At 38.6% G+C, this 24,312-nt stretch overlaps 1 protein-coding gene and 1 long non-coding RNA gene across 3 annotated transcripts in view; both read left to right on the top strand.

Moving 5' to 3' along the window:
* LOC132203017 (MOB kinase activator-like 2) overlaps positions 1–24,312 on the top strand; it is a 96,414-nt gene that overhangs the window by 3,963 nt on the left and 68,139 nt on the right. Inside the window, exon 1 of one of the 2 annotated variants that reach the window (XM_059630439.1) lies at positions 12,011–12,165. The exons of the other annotated variant lie outside the window; for it this stretch is intronic. Coding sequence (XP_059486422.1) covers positions 12,116–12,165 — 50 coding nt within the window. The 5' untranslated portion in view covers positions 12,011–12,115. Of the gene's footprint in view, positions 1–12,010; positions 12,166–24,312 lie in introns of those variants that run through there. 2 annotated transcript variants of the gene reach the window in all.
* On the top strand, positions 6,126–7,713 carry LOC132203407 (uncharacterized). Its single transcript, XR_009442436.1, has 3 exons — positions 6,126–6,648; positions 6,781–6,900; positions 6,969–7,713. It is a non-coding gene; the product is annotated as an uncharacterized LOC132203407 (long non-coding RNA).

Here is a 24,312-nt window from a genome sequence, read left to right as displayed (position 1 = left end):
TTCTCCCGCGTGCACAATCAAAGCGCGTGTTGTTTCTTCTCCCGCATACAACATTCTTCTCCACAGAATAATGATTCGCCCGTTTGTTGTCCCCGTTCTCCAAAGGGGGGATGCTGCCAGGGGTTGGCACGCGGGTGCACCAAGCTACCCCAATATCGACGCACTAGCGCGCCAGCGGGGGTGGACGCGCGCCGAACCAACACAGCCCGGCGCTGCAGCAGAGGGTTGCATATCGGGCCAAGGTCGCAGTGCGGTGGTGCCTCAATCGAGACCGTTTATTCATTAGACCGGCGGGAGTCGTTCGATTTTATTTTCCTCCGCGGTTTTTTTTTAGTCACGGCACTTTGAGGCGAAGGTGTTTAGTTTGATGCAAAACTGGGTTGAATTCGCCGAAAGATGTTCGCTGAGTTGGCAAGGCGGCTTTATTGCGTTTCACCATTCGTTTATCTGCCGGATTATGAACCCGATAAAGTGCCAGAGGGCCGGAACTGTGATTTTACTATCAATAAAACATGAGCGATATTGGACGTTTGTCACTTCCAAAAGGCAAATCCGCTTTTTATGTGCGGACAGTAAGGGGCAAATTTAATAAAAATTGATTATTTCACGCAAAATATTATATTCTGGCGATATTTATTATTACAATCATTTAAACAATTATTATTACATTTTACTTATGTAACTAATTGTAAGTTAAAATTAAAAATTGCTGCATTGCACTTGCGAAAATTTATTATTATGTAAAACAAAAGTAATTTTCCAATCTCCAATATATTTATATAAATTAATTATTTTAGTTATTTTATAATTTTGAAGGTTTCTATCCAAAAATTTCTGCCTCTTTTGTAGCCAATTAAATGGTAAAAACAATCATTTCCTTTTCTCATTTGCCTATAAAAAAGCTATAAAAGCGCTAAAATCTAAACTAAACCTGCAAGAAACCACTTTCCAACACTTTCCAGACTTAACAATATAAACTTTTATTACCCTCGCGATAAGCATTTATCGCGCAAATAAAACAGTCCTTTCGTCTCAGAGAACCCCTTGAAACCAAATTCGCCACTCGAGCGTGCAATCGACAATTAATCGCGCGCATTTCCAGGCAAAGCGCCTTTTGTTCCCAATTGAAATCTGCAGGCCTTGTCAGTCAAATCCTCGTGAATTTATAAGGCAGATTAGCGAGGGTGGGTCCTTATCGCGCCCTGCCGAGTGCGATCTCGAGGCGCGCGTGTGAGCTGTTGTGTGTGGGACACATACAAATATCGATTGTCGCATCGCGCGCTGCTGCCCTAGTGCGGCGGACTTTCTGCAAATATCAGCGGCGCTTCTCCCCCGGGCCCTTCGCCACTTCCGTCTCGTTTTGAATTTTTATAGGCTCTTCCGGCATCGCATATAATCTTCCTCTCGGTGGGTCCCAGTTAGAGGCCCACACTCGCTTGACATGATTCGGCCGTAAATTTTCCCCATAAATGTTTTATTAAAGCACTAACGAAAGGCTGGATTGATTGGCTGGATTAAACTTTTTGTTAGCTTTTATTATTTAAAATATACTTACTTCTTTATTCTTTTTATAGCTGAAAAATTGAAAAATACACGATTAGCGATAGTAAATAAAGCAATTTTAAAATTGTCCATTTATGATTATTATTGAGTAGTACTGGTGATTGAAGAAAATATGTATTTTAACTCTCCAGTTGTTGCTGCAGATAAAATTAATCATTTGATGGCAAAACCTTTTGTCATGATCACATCAAACTGTTGTATCTATTGGAATTATAATTTGTATTCAAATAATTATGTTATATTTTATGTTGGTATAAAACAGTTCCAATATGCTTGTGAAGTCGTAAAGCTCCTATAGTTCTTGGAAAGTTTGATCAAGTGACACTGATTTTCTGATCAAATATTCACAACGAGCAGTTCTGCTCCTTCCATCGCAAGCCGCAGCAATATAAGAAATGTCATTTTCCGTGCAAGTGGATGAGTTGCGAATATCTGATGTTGTGTAGACGGCAGAGATATTTGAGGCGCACACTTTTTGCGAGATTGACAAGAATAAAAGAGAACGCGTGGACTTTATTCGAGGCAATTTCTGCCTGCCTCACTTCAAAAGAGTCGCTCCGAGTGATTCTTCTATGAGGATGTGCAATTTTTCTCGCTGTCACGGGATATAGACAAATCTGTCGTTTCGCTGAGACGTGCACAACTCTTGTCCTTCTTTACACATCCCTGCAGCCTCTTTCAAAGATTGAAAAGCATTTTCCTGCACGTTCATCACTTATTCTTAAATTTTTTTTTCCAAGCTTTGTATTATTATTATTATTAAAAAATTCCATTTTTCACGTGATTTTTTTTCGAGTTTGAATTTGATTTATGCATGAAATGTGATTAAGTTTCAGAAATTTAACTATGACCTCAATTGACAATGTGATCACAGACTTCGCCAATTAAACTTTTGAACCTGAATTTGGAACTCGCATTAATTGAAAGCAATTTTGTCCCCACGAGTCGAGCTCATTGCGAATAAGGAAATGGTGTTGGAAGCCATTCACGCGGAATGCAGCAGTTTAAACAGACCCGAGTTAAATAGTATCTCTCTCTGCTGGGTTGGACGGCGAGTCGGGGGCGCGAGAGAGTTCAGCAATGTTTGATTTGAAGGTATCCAAGGCAACCTCTGGCTGCCTTGCCAGTAGTGCCGATTACACAACACCCGACAGAGATAGGGTTAATATTCAAACAGCATCCCTCGACTTTGATGACAGCCGAGTGTTGACACAGTTCGCTGGCCTGCTGCTGCCAACAGCCAATTATACAATATTATTCGCTCTCAGGGTTGCGCCGCGCTAAATTGTGCGCGGCCGAACGCAGCGGCAGCACCGTACTGCCAACTAAATACGCACTAAAGCAGTAATTAACGCATTCCTCGCGCTCCCCTGACTCCATGGTACTTTTACATGCGACTTCTGCAAACGTTTCCGGGAATTTATGTTCATGCTTGACAATTTAAATTGGTTTTTATTGCATTAAAAAAAAAAACTGATAAATCCTGTTTGTAAGGTTAAATTATATTTGTGTATTTAAATAATCCATTTGGAACTAAGGAAAAGAATTTGATCTTTGGTTAATTATGTATTTTAATTTTGTTTTATCTTAGCGCAATTGAAAAATGTTCTAAATTTATTGTTAAAACTTAATTCAATTGTTATGCGGTTTGCAATTAAATTTGTATTATTTTTGTGTGGTAGAATTACTCGAACGAGGGTTGATTCATGTTGATTTGAATTTAAAATCGGCTTTCCTCGATGGGTTTTGTGAGTGACGTAACTAATTTTATGTAGAAACAATTGCAATCAACGGAGAATTAAATTTTTTGTAATTAAATCAGGTTTAGAAGCGTATGACTTATTGAACAAAATCCAATCATCTTTGATTCTCGAACCGTTTGATTTAATTACTTTCAGTTTGCAATCGCATTTTACCATTTGCTTTGACAATTGCTTTAACAAACACGAGGGCGTTTAATTTGCTTTTGTCCCTCGACGCTTTTTCCTGCCTGGTGCGCTAACTGCGCAGCAGCCCAGCTGAAATCCTGCCTGCCGGTGCCGGCTGGAAACTAAACTTTCCATGACCCCTCGCATGTTACAAACATTTTCGATCTACGAGTGACGTCACTAACCCCCGTCGTGCTCCTCAGAGGGGGCATGAATTAAAATAGCCCAAGGAAAAACTAAGTCTTATTAAAATTACACATTTTATAGATATAAATAATATTAAATCTTCACAACAAAATCATGAGGCTGTATCAATTCATTACAAAACACTGAAAACAAACTCCGACTTCAATTATTTTTATGAATCACTTTCAATCTTTCAATTTTTTGGCATAATTTGACACTTTCAATTTTTGTTTTATATTATTGAAGATATAATTAATTATGAGATAACAAATAACTTGAAAAAAGAAAAAAAAATCACCTCCCCTCTTTTTATGGCTGATAATAAATGAATAAAGAATATTGGCGTTAATAGGCGTATAGATGATTCTGGAAAATAATGAATCTGTTTTGGAAATGTGTCCTGCGCTTCATGGTTTTCTGTTATGATTGCTAAATCACCTTCGAGACGGTTTGCATCGACCTGTGGTCTAAATTGCGGCCATCGTGCCAGCCGAGAATGAATTTATTCAAGACGCCCTATTGAGTCGGACATTTTCGCTCATTCGTCGTGCGGTCGGTTGGCGTGCTTTCCTGCACCGCCACAATTTATTCTGACCCTGTTGTGTCGCGCGTAATAAGGCCAGCAACCTTGAGTTGCCCTTTGAGAGCTCACACACCACCTTTCATAATGCGCTACGCCAACCCAAGGCGCATGGGAGAGGGATGAAAATAGTTGGCTCGCAAAAAATGTATTTTTATGTTCGCCGACAGCATTTCTGCGGCCGACGTTGAGTGGTCTATTATTAGCGGACGGACGGACATCACTTTAAAAATTATCTCCGAGGGAAGAGACAAACTTCCAACTTGTCAACCGCGACCTCTGTCTGAGAAAACAAAAATAGTTAAAATTAATGCCTGGATTTCATCACCTCTTTTGCCATCACAACATATTTAGCACGCGAGTTTTTTCACCTTTGGGTCAAATGTTTTCGTGCAGAAAGTCGCGACAAATCTTGATTTAGGTGGATTAAGTTCATGCATGGCATTCATGAATTTGAACTCTATTTATTTTGTGTCGTGTTGAAATTATAAAGCATAACAGAATAACTGGAATTATATCTTAAAAATTGAGTTGAAAAAATTAAGGAGAGTAATATGGAGAATAAAAACGAGCTAGTTTCTACTTCTCTGGCAATTCCTCATATTAACGTTTTGGCAGAACATTTCAATTTTCCGCTGCTTTGACTGCTTTGGTAGCAATTTTCCTTTGTATCTTATTTTACCTTTCTGTCGCTTTCTGTCAGGTTCGACCGCAGGCACAAAGATCTTTAGAATTGTGTACCGCTGGTTGCGCACTCCACGTTTCCCCGTCTGCATTAATGCGCTTTCGCCAGTTTATATAACAATACGAGTGAGCATTTCGCGTGGAAGCCGCAAATACGCATGCATAGTTAGTTCGCATTGTTTGCGGACTTAAAACGGCCACTGTGAAATTAATATATGGGCGAAGGTGTGAGAGCGAAAATTGGTTAATTCACCAAAACGCGCCTAAACATTTTTGTAAACAGCAGGACAAAAATGCACACAGCATTAGCACAACATAGAGTTGTGCTGACGCTGCTCATTATTCAAATTTTCACGAGCCACTCGCTAGTTTCTTTCTTTATTTCGCTCCGACATAATTTCCTCCATTTGAGCAACAGAGCCCGATTTACATACATACACACACGGAGAAAAATAAATACCAGGTTTGCCTAGTTAACTCAAATCTAACTAGGTGATTGTAAATTTAACTACATGAAATATGTTATTTATACGAGGCGGATAGTAAAAGCAACAAGCTCGTGCCTAGTAAAATTATCCAGCATGGTAACTTAGTAAATTTAACTAGGTAGCCCAGTGACAGTGGGCACAACTGGGCAGTAACTATTCTACCTTGTAAAATGCGCAGAGTTAACTTGTTCAAGGCGCAAGATAACGACTAGTTAATTTTACTAGGCTAGAGTTTAGTTAATTTTACAAGTTGAAAATTGCAAGTGTAACAATTTTTGAGCAGTAACTTTCACAGAGAACATTGTTAGATGTACTTTTACATTTCAATACCTTGTACTTTTAACAAACACGGCATTGTAACCAAGACTTCTACGAGTTGATTCCACAAAGTAGACTAGTAAAATCAACAAACCTTCCTGTAGATTTTGAATTTTTATGAGCGGGAACATTTTATTTTTGTCATTGCAGATAATTAAATATTTTTTTATTTAAAATATAATTAGCACTTCCAACTCTTTTCATTCTGAATTATTTAAAAAATTATTGTAATTTTAAATTGATATTTTTCTCATGATTAAACTAGCAGCAGAAAAAAATTAAAAAAATATTTTCTTAATAAATGTTATGTTTCTCCGTAATAAATGGTCAAATGAAGTTATTTTTGCTTATATAAAAAATTCCGTACTATTTCAAAAATTCAATTTTTTTAGACCCTTTGTATTATTTACTATTATTATTTTACTTCCAAAGGTGCAAACTTTCAAAAAAATTATTTATTTGGCAATAATTGAGATTCTTGACCTAATGAGTTATTATATCGTGATCTAAAAATAAAATTGAAATAAAAAATGAAAAACGTTTTTGTCAAAATTTGCAACTTTCAAATGAACTCTTTATACCGAGTTTGTATTTGTATGATGAGTGTCTGGTTTGGTCTGGTTGATGAACTTGCAACGTTTTAAAAAGTTCGTTACAACTTTTACTAAGCTACCTTGTGGAATTTACTAGATACATTGTAACTTTAACAAATCTTCCTAGTAACAAGGTGCGCGGCGTCTCGGCGCGCGGACCGAGTCGCCATCATTTCCTTGGAAAAACACAAACCGTGTGCACGTTTCTGCGTCGCTTTTTGACTAATTTCAGTTTAATTTCCGTTTTGGATGTGATTCTGGCTGTCTGGAGGAAAATTTAACATCTGACAATGCACTGGCATATCAAGGTAAATAAATTTACTGGGATATTTTCTGCAGTGTGTGTGAAATTGTCTCCAATCTCCAATTTTATGGAGAAGCAAACTTTTAGCTTGGCCATACCGTATTCAAAATATTTAATCGCTCTTTTAAAATTTCAGCAGTGGCCTAAAGCTGACGTCGTTGGAAATAAGCCAGTTTTAAGGAGAGTTTGGTAATTTTGGACTTGCATTCCGCCGATTAAATTGAAACAAGATTTTGAAACCAAGAAAGAATTCAAGGTAAATATTCTGCAATAATCTATTAAAAATGTGACCAACTAAATATTTCTCTACATATTTGTTCGCAGGATAAGCATTTTTGTGCTGAAAATTGACAAGAGCTCTTAAAGGATAAATGTTTGAATACACCAAAAACGTGACCACCAGGGCAATACCCTAGCCGTCAGAAGAGATTGACCTTTGACAGCATTTAATCGCGTAGACTGGACACCACCTAGACTCTGGACATCTGAATCCTCCCACGCAAGACGCAAGTGCAACTATTTTGATAAGTACAAGAACCCTTCTTACAACTTTTGTTTTTTGTTAGTTTTTTTCTACCATTCAACACTCAAATCACATAAATGCTTTACTAAAATATCTTAAATTTTTTGAGCGTTGAATGATTTTTTTACATGTATGTGTAAATTGCTAAAAATTATTTTGTATTTTATTTTATGTGACAAACTGCAATAAATAAAAATTTAATGTACAAAATACAACTTATTTTACTCTGTACCAAGAACATTCCCAACTTGTAAAAAATACTGATCAAAAATAGTAAAAGCAACAAATGAAACCTAGTAAAAAGTAACAAACGGAGGAAAGTAAATCCAACAAACCTACCTAGTAAAAGCCAGCTCCGTTTTTGTCTAGTAAATTTAACAAGGTATGGTCAGTTGAAAGTACAAGGTAAATGGAGTACAAATCCAGCTTTTAAATGCCTAGTGAATTTAACAAGGTAACCTAGTAAAAATCATTTTACTAGCCCATACCTTGTAAAAATAACTAACCTCAGGACCTGAGGCACTTTTAACAAGATTATTCTAGTAAATACAACTAGAACCTAGTGAAAATTTTTCTGTGTGCAGTGCGGTGCTCGTAAAACGCCCCGGCAGCAAAACACGGCCATTTTCATGCAAAATCGGGCTCGCTTGACGTCGCCGTGCCATTCAGCGATGCTTTATTGCAAAATTATTTACAAGAGCGGCACGAAAGGGGTGTAATATAAGAGGAGATGAGTTAGAGCTGCATCGCAGATTGTGCGACCTAGGCTCGTCTAGAGCAAAGCTAATGTGGCTCAGGGGGCTGTCATGAGAATGAGAGAGAGAACCATTGCTCTAGCTCCATTACGTCGTGAACCACTTCCATCATATGCCCATCTCCTGAGGCCAACGCTCGGGGCCAAAGTAAGGTTGTGACACCTGCCAGTATATACAATATTGTGAGATAAGCAATTATTACCGCCATTAACTCTAGGGAAACGAGCTGAAACTTTTTGTGTTTTTCATATACAAGCTTTTTTTATATTAAACAAACAATTCAATTAAAGTAAAAGCGTTTCATCAATAATTATTTTAATTATTAGTTGCCAAATAATAAATTTTTTTAACTAGTAACGTAATTATTGTTATTATTATTTATCATTAATTATTTATCGTCAGGGTACCGTTATAATTTATAATTCAATGTTTCTGAAAAAAAAAAAACATTAAAAAAAATTGAGTAATAACGTGTATATAAAAATATTAACTGAAAATTTAAAAATGAAACTTAATTTAATTCAGTTTTACATTTTAAGGTTACTATTAAATGGTCCCCTTCAGAGTGTAAGAAAGTTTTTGTCACATTAAATTAATTATTCAGTTCAAGATTTGGATATTTCTGCTGCTTAAATCAAATATACAAATTGGGATTATTTACTCTAAAATTGTTGTTAATTGAATTTTTGTGTACATACATCTTGAGCCTCAAAGTCATCTCTGCGCCAAGTTATTGAATTCCACTGCAGGCAGAATAATAATTCAACGTTTGAACTGTTTGAAGTGGTATTGCTTGGATAAACACGGAAAAAATGATAGGCATGACATGATGCACCAATAAGTGAGTGCTCGGCAGCCGTGCTTGGGGACAAAAGTCTGGGCGCCTCTCTCACTCCGACTGACTGCATCAGTTTTTCTTTCTTTTTTGCACAGGCCTCTCTTTCTGGTCGTTGTTGTCAACTCAATTCTTTTTGTCTCTCTCGCGCGCGCGGTGTGTCAAGCAGCATAATGCAGCTGCACTTCTTCTTCTTGTTTTCATTGTCTGTTTCTATGCAGACTTTTTAGCCTAGTTCGTGCATGCTTGATCAATATGCCGTCGGCCAGATAAAGCATGCTAATTTGCACCAAATAGTTTAATAACCGCTGCCCCCAGCAAGAGAAACGATGTCCTCGGCCGGCAGCGATGAAAATGCGATTATTCGGACGCTTCGCATTCTTGTTGAATCATTCAGTATTGGCGTAGTGTGAAAATTCTTGCTCGCCATCGTGACTGCAGAATTGTTGGCTAGGGCAGTGAAATTTGTCAATATTTGGAGGATAATAAAAATGAAATTCCAATACCGCTTATTAATTTTTTCTTAATCTATATAAAAACTTATTTCTATAATTAAAAATTTAACATGCAATTTGTATTTATTTTTTTTTTAATTGGAAATATTATTTCAATTGACAAAAAAATTAACAATTCCTTTTCTTTCTGTTCCAGGTGAGTGACATTTTGTTATTTTCGGTGTGTCAGTGTGGTGAGTACAATTTTAGCAGTTGTTCGATTTGAACGCTGTATATGTAATTGACTTTGGAGATGTGACGAAGCGTGTGTCACGCACCCAATTCGATCTTGGCGTGACTTTTGGACGACTTTCGGCGCGGGCAGCCGCAAAAATTCATTTTGGCTGGAGTGAGTGATAATTAGATCACTCGCAGATTTCACACTTGACGCCTCTCTCGACTTGATTTATTTCGAGAGTAGGAACTTCGCGCACATACCGACGGGAAGCCAAGTGTTCATCAACCCTATATAGGGTGACGTCACCCTGAATGCTTAAACTTAATTACTCCGAGCGACTGACACGCGGAGTGCTTGTTTTCGTTTGTCACTGGCAGCACGGACTTAACGGAACAACAAAAAGAGAGAAAAAAGCTACAAAGCTGCAATTACTGAAGCGATTTGTCTATGTCTGGAAGTCTGACAATCAATGACGTAATTTGAGAAAATTCTGCAAATAAAAATTCATTGGAAATTTTGTTTTCTTAAATGTTTTGAATAGTTGTAATGAATATGGACAAATTGTTTCACTCAAAAATCAGGAAACTGTTTATACAATGATTTAAAAAATAAGCTCAATCTTAATTAAGATTTATTTTTGAAATGCAGAAAAAACTTTTTAAATATCCTGTAAGAACTAATAAGCAATGGAAATGTGCTTTAAGAATTTAATTAATTGTTGTTAAATCAAAAATAAATAAATTAAATATAGTCAGCCGAGATAAATATGTTTTCTTATTGTCATTCATTAGCTAAGGAACTTATTAAGCGAGAGTATTTTCATCTCGGGAAAAGTTTCACATTTTATTCTCAAATTTGAAATATTTTAGAGTGTTCTTCCATCACTTTCCATTTGCTTGTGAAACACGCATTAAGACTCTCCCCTTTCTTGCCAAACGCAATTGGAATGGAAAAAGAAACAATGTGATTGGCCCACCTCCAAGGGTGCCGGAAAAAGTTGGCCGATCCATTCGAGCGGGTGATGGTATTTCTCAGCACTGCTCCAAAGGTGATTTGCTGCCACACAAATATCGATCGCTTCCTCTAATTAAATGCCTGTCCGCTGATGGGAAAGTTGCAAGACGTTTTGCTCCCCTGCGCTTTTTATTTTGTTTATTGGACCGTCGGGCTATATTTGTAAACTGCACCGCGAGTCATAACGCCTGTTTAATAAATTCGGCGGAGAACGGCGCAACCATGGAGCTTTTATCATCTTATCGGCCCCTGGCATCGCGCTGCGCACCCTGCCCGAGGGGAGTTCTTTTCGCAGAATCAATTTAGCTGGAAGAGCTGCTGATAAAGGCTGAAATATTGTTGCTGTTTTCGCTGCTTTTTTCCTTCTATCGCAAGGATTGCTGCCGGCGTGTTTGTGGGGTAGCTAAATTTTACAAGAGCGTCTTGAAATAGGGACATCTTTTACAACAATGATTTGTAGAGATATTGTTGTTTTGGTTTGGTAAAAAGTAGGGCTCTTACTGTTATTAATAAATTTTTAGTGCCAGTATTTTTTTGAAAAGAAAAAATATACAAATTATAAATTTTTTTTGGCAAACTCATGTCAATTTTATTGACATTTAAAGCAATCATTTATAAAATAAAAAAATATATTTTTGAATATTTAGTTTCTATAGAATTAAATGGAAATAAACAATACTTTCATTTTTAAATTTTTTAAATTTATTTTATTGATTAACAAACAGATTTTGACTCAATTATAAAACTGTCCTTGCATGAAAAAACTACAATATAATTTTTCTTCTTTATTAAAATTACAATTCCAGATTAATAATTTGTCCACATTGCTACAATACATTGTTTACATTAAATTGTTGACAAAAATTTACTTAAAAAATAGAAATTGTTGGACAAAACGGCAAGACCGCATGCAAGAATTTTGCTAAAACTTCAGAGATGATAAAGAAACCATTCGCCGCAGTGAGCCTCGGTTGACTAATTTTGGTTCTTATCACCTCAAAGATTAAATTAAAAATAATTTTTTTGTTTATTTATTCAAATTTCCATTTTAGTCTAATTTTTTACATGTGAATATAAAACATTTTTGCATAAATAGTCAATTCATCCAATTCATCTGATAATAACTTTGTTTGAATCCATTGCTTCGTGTGATTGTTGATTTTGCTTTTGTATTTTGCACCCACTGCGCGAAAAGCATTGCACTTTGCGGTTTTAGGAGCAAACAACAAGTGCGGTCGTAACAACACCAGGAATCGGCGTAATTGAATTAACTCTGCGGGGCTGCCGGGGTCGTTTGTTCACATTTCGCGCCGGTGCCAATTTTTTTCATTTTATTTCTTCCTCGCCGGGTAGCCAGCCAGCGAGCAACCTCGTAATAAATTTCGCCTCTTTCTCTCCGCTGGCCATAAAACAAAGTTTGCTCGCTGACCATACCGTACTATTATTTCGGCCGAGCCACACAGTGCTGTAGCGTGGGAGGGGGCGGGTCCGTGTCTGGTGAGCGTCGGAGAACACAGGAGAGCAGGCGAGAGCAGAGGGTCACAGCTTAGTTGATTGTCAGCGGCCGCGGCGGCAACACCAGCCAGAGCGCGCTCCGAGCTCGCCCGCTCGATATACCTGCTGTTGGTGACTGACACCCACGTGGGTGCCACCACACGCCACTCTCGGACGCATGAAGTACCTGGATGAACTGCACAGGATGTTCCTCATCAACTTTGTCTGGTGAGAGACAGATTTATGGCAATATATCAAATTTTGTTCAGTGGGAAATTTTGGCTTTTATTGCCCGCAGCCGGTGCTCTACCGGATCACAGGACCCTTTTTTAAAATTTCCTATGAAAAGATGATTGAATAGAAGCGGATCACAGGACCCTTTTTTAAAATTTCCTATGAAAAGATGATTGAATAGAAGCTTTTGATGATTTTTATGCAGAAATAATACAATACGGTGCTTTATTCTGTTCATCCGAAAGCCACAAAAAGGCGCAGACTTTAGTTTCAAGAAAATTTAAATAAATTTTGAAAAAACTATAAATTAAAAGAAAATTAAATTATATAGATAAAGATTTTTGGGAAAAAAGGAAAACAAACCCTGATTAAAAAAATTATTTTTGAAATTATAGAAATTCCAGTTGGTTAAAACAATTCGTCAAACTATTCTGGCACACTCAAAATCCATGAGGTTCTGAGAGCATTTTTAATGCAATTTGGAAAATTCAAAACACTGAATGTTTCATAACTTTTTTATTTTAATTCAAGAATTTCTGTGATGTTTTTAATATTTCATTGAAGGTTTTAATTAATTAATTGGCTCTGAAATATAAAAAAATTACACAATTGAAAAAATTCTCCAAATTGCTTGTTAAAAAATGTTATATTTTTTTCTGCCCAATTTTATTCCCCAAGAAGTGAAATGTTTCCGTTTTCCACTTTATTATCGCAAGTGACCTGACTGGGAAGAAAAGCAAACAAGGGGGCCTGGCAATTAAAGCAGATAAAGAAGCCGGCAGGTCTGCGGGAAAGAACCTTGAAACGCAAATGAAGGCACACAAACTGATTGATTTCGACGCGCACTAATTGAGCGTTTGGCCATCAAAATGCTAATTTGATTAATCGAGTCGAGCGTGGGCGATTCGGAAGAGAGTTGACGCAACTGCGCGCAATTCCTTCTCAGTGCGTGCAGCGCCAAGATCGATATTAAAGGAGCCGCGTCTCTCACTTTCGCACCGAAAGTACAAAGTGAGAGCGCCCTATTGATATCGAAAGCTCCTTTGCGGATCTTGTCAGATGCAAAGCCGGTCTGCTCATTCATATTTTATCATTCGGCGGAGTGCAATCATCGTTGCCATTCAATGCTTCAAATTTGCAAGGCCGCAACACACGATCGATGGTGGACGCGTCAGCTTTTGTTGAAAATTCCGACCTTGAATGCGCTTGATGGGGATGTTCAGTAGCATCGTTACCCTAGTTCCGGTCTAATCTAATCTTGACAAAAGGAAATATGAAAGTTATAAAATATGTAAAATACTTAAAGTGATTTATTTTCATTATTTTTGTTTCTCAATTAATGAGATTAATTTTAATAAATTCAATTATTAATTAATAATGGAAACTAAGTTTTTGATTAAAGAATTATTCAAATATTGAATTTTTTAAAAAGAGTACAATTTCACCGTTAGAAAATAGAATTAAAATTATCTGCCTAGAATCCAATTAAATACAAACAACATCTACCCAAAGGATGTTTTACTCTGATGTCCACTGAGACTGTGTGGTCTCCGAAGTTGAAAGCTCTTTCTCTCCGTGTCTATCCGGCTCAAAATCTTTGACAGACGGCCAAAATCCCAAACAAATTGCACCTGCCGTCTTGACATCTAAACCGACTCCCTCGAATAAACAACAAGCATAAACCAAAATTTACTTGGCTCCGCTTTTCAAAGATTTCTGCCTCATTTCCGCGTCTCCCGTCGTCTAATATTTAACGACCCGTGCGAAATTTTAAGGCAACAAAGCCTGAAGGCATTTTAGGATCGATTCATTATTCATGTGTGCCACCCTTTCCGTCATCTTTTGACTGGATTTTTTCTTACACGGAAACTGAATACTTTTTCCATGTTGATTTTCCTCCACGTTCCACCGGTGACATTTGAATAAAATGTTAAAGCAGGCTCGGGGAGCATAAAAAAAGTCTTTAAACGACTCTGGAAAGGTGTCTCGTGTTGTTTGATTTTATTATTGGTGCCTTTTACGGCGGCGTAGGTGTGGTTGGTCCAGCCTCGGCGCCCATAACGCGTGATAATAAAAGTGTAACAAGAGTATTAAAGGCAATAAAACGCCGTATCTGATGTCCCTCAATGCATCATCTGCGTGCATTCCCAGAGCAAACACGCCGACCCAAACCCACTTCAGGCAAAATTTATCAATGTGAAATGCGAGAGCGAACCAAGTAGAGGAGAAGTGCTTCTCCAGCATTCTATTTTCAGCAAAAGGAAAAATATTCGAAATCACCTCTTTTCCCATTCAATAAATATAGCCTTGGCTCAAAGTGCATCTGCATGTCTGCCTCAAATCTATTTCCAACAGCCGGCGATAATAAATTTCATTGTGCGGCACGCAATGTACATTTGTGCGCGTGGATCTCCCATCGGCAATAATTTTTGTGCTGATGTGACTGCGAACATGCCATATGTGTCACGCTGAAAATAATATAAAAACGCACAGCAGTTTTGTTGGAGCTCAAAAACGATGCGGAGAAATGTTTAATAGTCGCCCTGCAGCGCGCACTTTTTGATCGATAATCAATTTCCTGCGACCCGTATGTGCCCTTTGCGAAATTAAATTGACTTTTCGCAATTCGGTGTGAAACATTGAGACCCAATCTAGAGTGTAAACTCATTTTATAACACAGGAAACTAAAATTGTACAAATAAAACTCGATTTTCTTCTAGTTTAAAAATATGGAAAAATAAATTAATGATAAAAACTTATATAATGAAATTTATGAAATAAAATATTTATTTAAATTTGAGAATAAAGTAAAAATATTTTAAACTTGTATGTTTTTAAAATAATAATTAATAAATGAGTTAAAATGTTCAGGCCTATTTATATATGTACATCTTTCAGTCAATTAAAAGATATTGTTTAATCCATATTTATTGTACTTTTTTTTTAAATCAGCAATCATAACTATATTTTGGGACTCTCGTTTCACCTTCGTCAATCCCCTAATTAATCAACGAGAGTGAAGTGTTCCAGGAATCAACTTGTCCCGATCCGTCCCTCCACCGATGAAATTAATTAAAACTCCCGCCGGCAATCAGCAGCGAAAACCAACACTGAGAACCAAAAGTTGGCACACAAACAAGCAAAGCACTCTCGTGATAAGGAGACTAATTTTATCGAGTTGTGTGCCCAAGGATGAGTCACGCATCTCCAGATCCCTTATCATGGACCTGTTTCACCAAAATTACCTGCTCGCAGCCCCTAAGGCCAATAAAAACGCCAAACAGTGCAAATCCTGCAGCATTAAACCGATTGCGAAATTGTGAGAAACAGCGGTGGTGAGTCAGCCTTGTATATTGATTTCTCATGCTGCCGAGTTTGCTCCACATCCAGCAGCATCCAGCCGGCTTTTCGGTTGACCGCAAAGTGGGGAGCTATTTCAATGGCCGGATTAATTAGCCTCGCCGCCGGCCGGATAAATAATAACGTAATTGAATGCCACCCACCCACTCACAATCAGCCGACAAACACCCAGTCGCGCGAATCAGCTGACGGCACATCGGTGCCAACAACTGTTGCACTTCTTGTTCCTCGCACCCCTGCGGTAAAAACTCCCGAGTGCAGCAGCCGAAGGGGGCCGCTCATTCCTTTAATGGAGCAATTTGTAACATGTGTTGTAACCTCACGTTCATTTGATGGCACTTAATTAATTATGAAAGCTATAAAAATTCAGGGGAAATGAACAAAAACAAATGTATTAGCTAAATTTAAGAGAAGAAAAAAATTAGAAAACTCAATGAACATTTTCAAATATTACAAATAAAAAAATCATTGTTATAAATAAGAAAGGTTTTTTAATTTGAAATTTTTTTGAAATAGGCAAGTAGTATATACTGAGGAATAACCAAAATAATATTGGGAATCGACCACGGGGGACTTAGAAAATTTTCTCCTATATTACGAACGTTGGTTCACTCCCGATATTAACCGAGAACCCTCCTGGCTGTGTTTTGGACTTTGAAATAAAACTTAAAAATTGTTGTATGAAAAAGAGACCAAAATAATACTGGGATTCGACCACGAGTACTTAGAAAAATGTTCTCCTACATAACGAACGTTGCAGGTTCACTCCTGATTAAGCGGCCGATTCTCTCCCGGCGGCGCGCTCGGAACGGAAAGTTCTGGATGGAAATAACTTATAAATATTATATGAAAAAAACGCGAAATATTTTCAAGAAAAATAATTAAAACATGCATATTAGAAATAAAAACAAAATATATTTAATGAGAAAAAAGATATAAAAGCTGTCGTTGTCTAGTGAACAAAATTAGTATATAAAGTAGGGAATCTGAACGTTTAGTTTATTAATCAAAATGACGCTGCCCTGGTCTCATCCTTTTAATTGTACGGTCGGGGGCGTAACGGGGGCCGGAAAAACGCAATGGGTCACCAAATTTCTATTAAATTTGGATAAAATGATGGACACGAAAATTGAAGAAATTATTTGGTGTTACGGAATTTCTCAGGCAATGCATTCGACTCTGCAAGATCAAATAAAAACTCCTATTCGTTTCATAGAAGGAATCCCTGCTCTTGACGAAATAACCACCCTTAAGTCGGGCCCTAAAATAGTTATTCTGGATGATCTTATGGGCCAAACAGATAAAAATACATCGGCCTTTTTCACAATGGGCAGTCACCACCGGAATATATCGATTTTTAACTTGATTCAAAATATATTTAATCAAGGCAAGGGGCAGAGGGACATGTCCTTGAACTCACACTACCTGGTATTCTTTAACAACCCTAGGGATCGCGCGCAGTTCGGTCATTTCGCCAGACAAATGGACCCCGAAAACTCTAAATTTATAGTTGAAGCTTTCCGAGATGCGACTGCCCGACCGCACGGCTACCTCCTTTGTGATTTCAAGCAAAACACTCCCGAGGAGTATCGACTGCGAACGGATATCTTCCCGGGCGAGAAAAACGTCTGTTACGTACCCCGCAAATTGGCCAGCAATCTGACTTTACATAAATAAGAGTGTTTTATATAAATTAAATCAGTGTAAAAACATGAGTCAACGTGTGCATGACCATTCAGCGGTGCTGCGGCGCTTAGCCAAAGGTGGCAATAAACAAAGGTTGAACATTTTGAAAGATGCAGCGCCCGATTTAATAAAATGTATTTGCGAGTGTGCCCAAAATACTTTAAAAAGCAATGTTCCCCTTTCAAATGCTCAGTTAAAGAAGCTCTCTCGGCACAAAAAGATCATTCGCTCTCTTGCTTGTAATAAAACGTCCCTCAAAACAAAAAAGAGACGTCTTGTTCGACAAACAGGAGGGTTTTTACTTCCATTGTTGGAGCCCATACTTTCAGCGCTGCTTACTGATTTATTAACCTAAAAATGTTGCACGGAAAAAAGATGATTCTGGTGCCACACGAGGCGGTGGATCAAATAAAATCCGAAACGCCCTCAGCCCCTGCGCCTGTGGGTTCATACACTCAAATGGACAATGAGATGAATAATATTTTAAGTGACAAAAAATTAAACGAGTTTGATAAATGGGTGCTTTACGACAAAGTTTTGCAGCGGTACTTTTCAAAATTAGAAAGGTCGAAAAAAGATGTTGCTCTATATATAAATGAGTTTAATGAGGATAACGAAGAGCTCCCACCCGTGGAACCAAGTAATATGAAAGTTGAGGTCCAGCCGCAGGCGGACTCTGAAACCTTTGAGAATTTCGGTTCTAAAACTAAAAATTTGAAAGCAAAACTATTATTCAAAGTCTTGAGTCGCACGAGCAAGGTGAAAATTGGGAATGATGGCTTGATCAGTATTTCAAATAAAAAAATTGGCTTGGTTAAGGATCTGATTGAAGCCTCCTTGAAAAGAACTGTGAAAAGTAATCCAAAGGGTTGGTTAGAGTTCTCCAACTTGTTAAAAAATATAGATCTCCCCTTGAACTACATCTCAAATCAAACCTTGAAAGACTATATTAAGGGTAAGCCGACCCGAGGCAAACCCATTACTCGTCGCACCTCAAAGTGGGAACCATATGATGGCCCCGACGACGAATAAGGCGCTCTCAAAAATTTACTATGACATTGGACATCCGGCCGGCTACAGTAGTGTAGCTAAATTAGCCCTAGCCTCAAAATTGCCATTAAATGTTGTAAAAGAATGGTTGTCGGGCCAAGATGCGTACACACAACACAAACCCATTAAAAGAAAATTTAAAAGAGGTCGCTACATTGTCTCAAATGTCAAAATATATTACGAAGCTGATTTGGCAGACATGATAAACGTCTCCTCTCACAACTCTGGATATAAATACATTTTGTGTGTTATAGACATATTCTCGAAAATGGTGTGGTGTGAAGCTATAAAAGATAAAAAATCAAGTACTGTGGCTAAAGCACTTGGAAATATTTTCAAAAGAGCCGGTTTTCCTCGCAATTTTAGGAGCGATAAAGGGCTAGAATTTGTTGGTCGTGAAGTAAAAGGACTGTTATTAAAAAACAATGTAAAGCAAGTTTTAACAAACAACGAAGAAACAAAATGTGCAATGGTTGAACGCTTTATCAGAACTTTGAAGGAGAGAATCTATCGTTTCTTCACACATTCTGGCAAGAAAAAATATATTCATGTTCTGCCAGAGATAATATCAGCTTACAATTCCAGTAAGCATTCCGCCATAGGGAGAGCACCAGACTCGGTCAATTCAGAAAATATTAAAGAAGTCTGGGACTTTTTGTACTCTGGCAAAGGCCGTTATGGTAAAATTGGACTTGAAGCAACTGATGTAAAACTAAAAGTTGGGGATTTTGTGAAAATATCAGCCGCCAAACATAAACTGCACAAAGGGTATCTTCCAAATTGGACTTATGAAGTGTTTAAAATAGTGAAGATCAAAAAACATGATCCAGTTGTCTACGAGCTAGTGGACTGGGAGGGTGAATCAATTTCTGGCTCCTGGTACGCAGAAGAAATTCAGAAAATAAACATATCGAAAGACACCAGATTTAGGATTGAGAAAATAGTGGGCACCAAGGGAACTGGTCGAAATAAAAAGTTACTTGTCAAGTGGTTGGGCTTTAGTGATAAATTTAATAGCTACATAGCCGCTAGTGAACTAGACAAAATATGAGTCCCGAACAATTTTTCCTTACTTTAAGCAGCGATAGTTGTTGTGACTTTCAGTACAGCAACAGACCATCTAACTTCAAAGTGCATTTGGGTCGCACATTAGAACTATCAGGACAGTGGGAGGTGGCTCTATTTGAAGCTATCATACCTAGCACTCTACTCAATTTACGCAGAGGAGCCTGTAGGGTTGTGGAGGAAAAAACATCTCTTGATCCAGAGACGGGTGAGCTTGGCTTCACCGGGGATTTAGGCTTTCAAGTGACCATGCTAGAGTCAAAATATTATTCAACGGAAAAGGAACTCGTAGATGAAATAAATGAAAAGTTGAGTCCTAAAATCTCTTGCGAGCTAGATGTTAAAAATAGAATCACCCTTTGTACCTCTGAAATAAATTCGAATGACGTGTTGAGCACCTTCACACTGAACAATAAACTAAAGGATATACTTGGTTTGCCCCGCTTGTCCACTCACGGCTCACTAGTTAGAAGTGTACATCACTCGCCAGCGGTGATAAGTGGTTTAATTGTCCAAAAGTCAGAAATCGCTGTTGACTTGAGGAAGGACCTGAGTAGCACCTTGACAATTTGTTCTGACTTGGTGGCTGAGCAGCGTGTAAATAACACTCATAGCAGGATTTTGCGTACTGTACACACTGATGCTCAAAGATATAAACAGGGTTTCAGTCGTAAAATTGAGTTTTCAAAACTAGTATTTCTACCTGTGGCTCGAAAGAAGCTTGAATTTCTGAATATCTATATAAAAGACGATACGAATGAAGAAGTTTCATTCACGCACGGTACTCTGTCGGTGATACTACTTTTCAGAAAAATCAGTAATGAGTAATGAGTTCGAACGATACCTTACCTACTACGCTTCCCAGGCAGAGGGTAGGGGTGTTGGGGGATCTTTTAAGGGATATAAACTTCAGCGAGGGAACGGAATCGGTTCGTTCCTCGCTAATATCTTCAGGAAAATTATGCCTTACGTTAAAAACGGTGCTTCTGCTCTCGGTTCTGAGCTTCTTAACTCTGGTGTCGGTTTGCTTAGAGACACTCTCAATGGAGCAGATCTCAAAACTAGTATCAAGGAACGAGTCACAACCGCTGGAACAAATCTAGGTGGTAAAGCGTCAACAAAGTTGCAAAGTATGCTGGGTATGGGGTATAAAAGGAAAAGAGTGGCATCTCGCAGTCATTCACAAGGTGCAAAGCGACCACGAAAGGTAGCCAAGAAAACCAGCTCTGCGACGAAGAATAAAGCCAAGAAGAAAACCCCTAGACGTGCTCGCAAACTAGATATATTTGGTTTTTAAATATGTCCAAAGATATGGAGTTGATGGTTGGGGAGTTAGATGTGTTTTCACCCGCACTCATACAAACAAGTGTACTTAGTGGTGACTGGCAAAATTTCCAACCAGTGCAAGCCATCACTAAAGATGGACCAATTCAATTTTATATACCAGGACAGGGTTCTAGCTATTTGGATTTGAATAAAACATTACTGTACACACGATTCAAAGTTACGAATGGTGCTACCGGCGCTGATCTCACTGATGAGGATGAGTTTTCTCTGACAAATAATACTCTCAACACAATGTTTTCTGACGTCAAGCTAGAGTTCAACCAGACAACCGTGTCCAACTCTAACCATATGAATCATTATCGCAGCTATATTGAGCTGTTGTATAACTTTAATTCAACGGCTAAGAAAACGCATTTAACCAGTGCGCTCTTCTACCAAGATGCTGCAGGCCAATTCAACGATTTGAGTTCAGAACCAAATAAAAAAAGGGGAGGTTTTGTTAAGGGGAGTAAGGAGGTTGAGGTTTTTGGAAAATTGCATTGTGACATGCTAGCTGTCAACAAATATCTGATCAATGATATTGATCTAAGGTTGACTCTGGTTAGAAACCCTGCTAGCCTAGTTCTGCTGACAGCCAAAGACGCGAAATTTGCACCTCAAATTGAGATTCTAGAATCTGTTCTGTATGTCCGAAAAGTTGACATTAATCCAGGCATTCTTGTGGCTCACGCAAAAACATTGGAGTCCAACGTGGTTCGCTATAATTACAAGCGCGTGGAAATGCTTAACTTCACTATTTCATCCAACATTTATCAAAAATGTTTGGATAACGTTTTTTTAAACAGAATCCCCACGAGACTTATCTTTGGCTTGGTTAAAAACAGTGCTTTCTCAGGCAATTATACTGAGAGCCCTTTCAACTTTGAACATTTTGATCTCAACTACAGTGCACTAAGTATCAACGGTCGCACGGTGGGCTCTGCACCTTACAAGCTAAATTTCGAGACTGGAAAAACCATACTGCCGTTTTTGTTCAACTTTTACGGTGTGGGCATTCACCTGACAGACGATGGTTTTGACGTTGACCGCGAAGACTTTGGCAAAGGCTATGCAATTTACAGCTATGATTTAACTGGAGATCTAAGTAGTTGTGAATCTCACCTCTCCGTTGAAAACCAAGGCAGTTGTCGCCTGGAGCTAGGTTTCGCTAAGCCCCTCCCCTGTGTCGTTAACCTCATTGTGTATGCAGAATTTCCAGACTGCGTTGAGGTGGATCGCTCCCGTAACATTCACATTCAGTACAAGAAGTAGCCTCACACCTTCAACAACTCCTCACTCTGAAGCCTAAAACTCAAGCATAAAAATGAGTATCATTGTGGCTTCACTACTTGGTTATTTTGACGTCAATGACAAATTCCAACTTCACGAATTGGCCCTGGCTAGTTCGGATAAGAAAGTAATGATGCACTTCACCTTCAGACCCGTTCTCCCCTTCTCATCACTTCACTATGAGCACAGCTATGTAGCCTCTGCCTTCCTAAGATATTCAAAAGTCAAGTGGAACGAGGGAGTAAATCAGCAATCAGACCTTGGTTATATTTTGGAAAAGTATACAAGAGGCTATGAAAAAGTATACGTTTGTGATCCACGACACGTGCCTTTGGTCATAAAAAAGATGAAGTTTAAAAGCGGTGTGAGAAATTACATTGAACGTGAGGTGCTTGATGTCAAAAGCCTGTTGTGCCCCGATTTTCCTGGAACCTTGGAGCCCGCTTGTGAATACCACAGAGAAGCCACGGCCCCCTGTGCAAAACGCATAGCCAAATATTCATTAAATTGGCTTCTGAAGGGTGGCCAGAACAATACCTTTGACAAGTTGGCCCAGGAGCTTGTTGATTCAGAATTTTTTACCAGCAGCTGAAAAAATGTAGAGGGGGAACTGTATAAATAATAAGCATATGAATAAACGCTCAGTATTTAAAGCTCACTCTTACAGCCAACACCTCAATATGGCTTGCGTTCTCGAGCTTCAAGGTTTTCAGAGTTTGAAGAGGCAGTTTATACCCAAAGAGGTTGTTGTCATAACGCCTGAGAGAGTTTCAAAATACTTTGTAAAGCCACCAAAACCATTGTGTGAATTGAGGCGCAAAGAGCGGGTTCTGGTTGGCTGGGCTACACGAAACTATCATAATCTGGACTGGTATGGTGGAGATGTAGATATCTCAGACCTGCACTACCTGTTGTACTGTGAAACATTGAATTACGACAAAATTTACACCAAAGGCCGTGAAAAAGCCCTTTACTTTACCCAAGTCACTGCCAAAAAAGTGGAAGACTTGACTGATCACGGGTGCCCCAGTGTGCGTCGAGACCTAGGACCTGCTTGCAAACTCCACGCTAAGCCCACGGCTCACTGCGCAGAGACGAGCGCCAAGTATCTGGCCAAATGGATAGCCGAGAACTTAAAGCCGTGCTGAGATTACTACGACTTGAAGCAAAAGAAAAACATTTTGTTGGAGTTTATGCCGCAGACCGTTTACCAAAGAAATTTAAAAGACCAGCTGCCTTAGCAGTTCACAGTGAAAATGCTGACAAAGTGTTGGGTCACTGGCTTGGCATTTATGTGAGCAAGCGTGGCGCAGTGTATTACTTTGACTCTTACGGCAATGAACCGTTTGTTGAAAAACATGCCCTGTTTCTGAAGAAAATATGTAAAAACCAGTTATACTACAATAAAACATGTTACCAGCAATTGCACTCTGAAGTATGTGGTTTTTATGTCATTTTATTCCTGGCCGCACGTATGGGTTTACTAAATAGAAATCTGGATACGGGGTTTTGGACACAAAATCTAGAGAAAAATGACCAATTGGTCTCTGAAGCCGTTTCTGAATTAGTGGAGGGGATTTTGACTCGTTAAATAGTGGGAGGAGCTCAATTGTGGTGGGGATACATGGTATAAAGAAAGGCCGAGCAGGAGCGAGATGCACTTGTCACCTGAACTTTGTACTGCAAGCATCATGTACAACAATGGCCAAAACGCTTCAAGCCATGGAGGAGATGTCTCTGACAATAGGCCGTCTACTTCAAAATATTTCGGCAGACCTACGCCTGACACTCCGGCTAACTTTTACAAGCAACAAAAGCAACAACAGCAACAAACACATTCAAACAAAGTCCCTTCGCTCAAAAGGTTCTCAGAGTTGAACACTGCTGATAACTTCAAAAAAGTGAAACCAGACTATGAAATATTTGACAAGACCAGGGATATCCTTCGCTGTGTGTACCCGGCCAATCGTTCAGCCAGCAAACAAATTATAGTTGCTATGGATCCTTCTTACGATTTCAATCCATCGGTCACTCTGGCTAAAACGGGGAAGCCTGGCGTAAAGTTGCCCCATTACGCTTTCACAACTCTATTAGACAACATGATGTACATTGAAGCTTACTTCAATGGTCAAAATGAAGGAGAAAACATCATAAATTTGGGACCTGAATTTGCTGTAGAGTTCCAGACTCAGTTCAAGAAACGCGTGGTGACCATTTCCTCTCAAATCAACACAAATGAGGTCCGCAGAGTAACCATTCAGGAGCCGACTTGGACTTACATCAGTGAAATGCTGGACCTGTTGGTCCATATGTTTGACGAGATCAACGCCTGGAGCGATGATGCCCAAAACTTGTACCATGCGC

Source organism: Neocloeon triangulifer, unplaced genomic scaffold, assembly GCF_031216515.1.
Source record: "Neocloeon triangulifer isolate White Clay Creek 2 clone unplaced genomic scaffold, ASM3121651v1 ptg000017l, whole genome shotgun sequence".
Classification (NCBI taxonomy): Eukaryota; Metazoa; Arthropoda; class Insecta; order Ephemeroptera; family Baetidae; genus Neocloeon; species Neocloeon triangulifer.
This window is presented reverse-complemented; position numbering and strand designations above follow the sequence as displayed.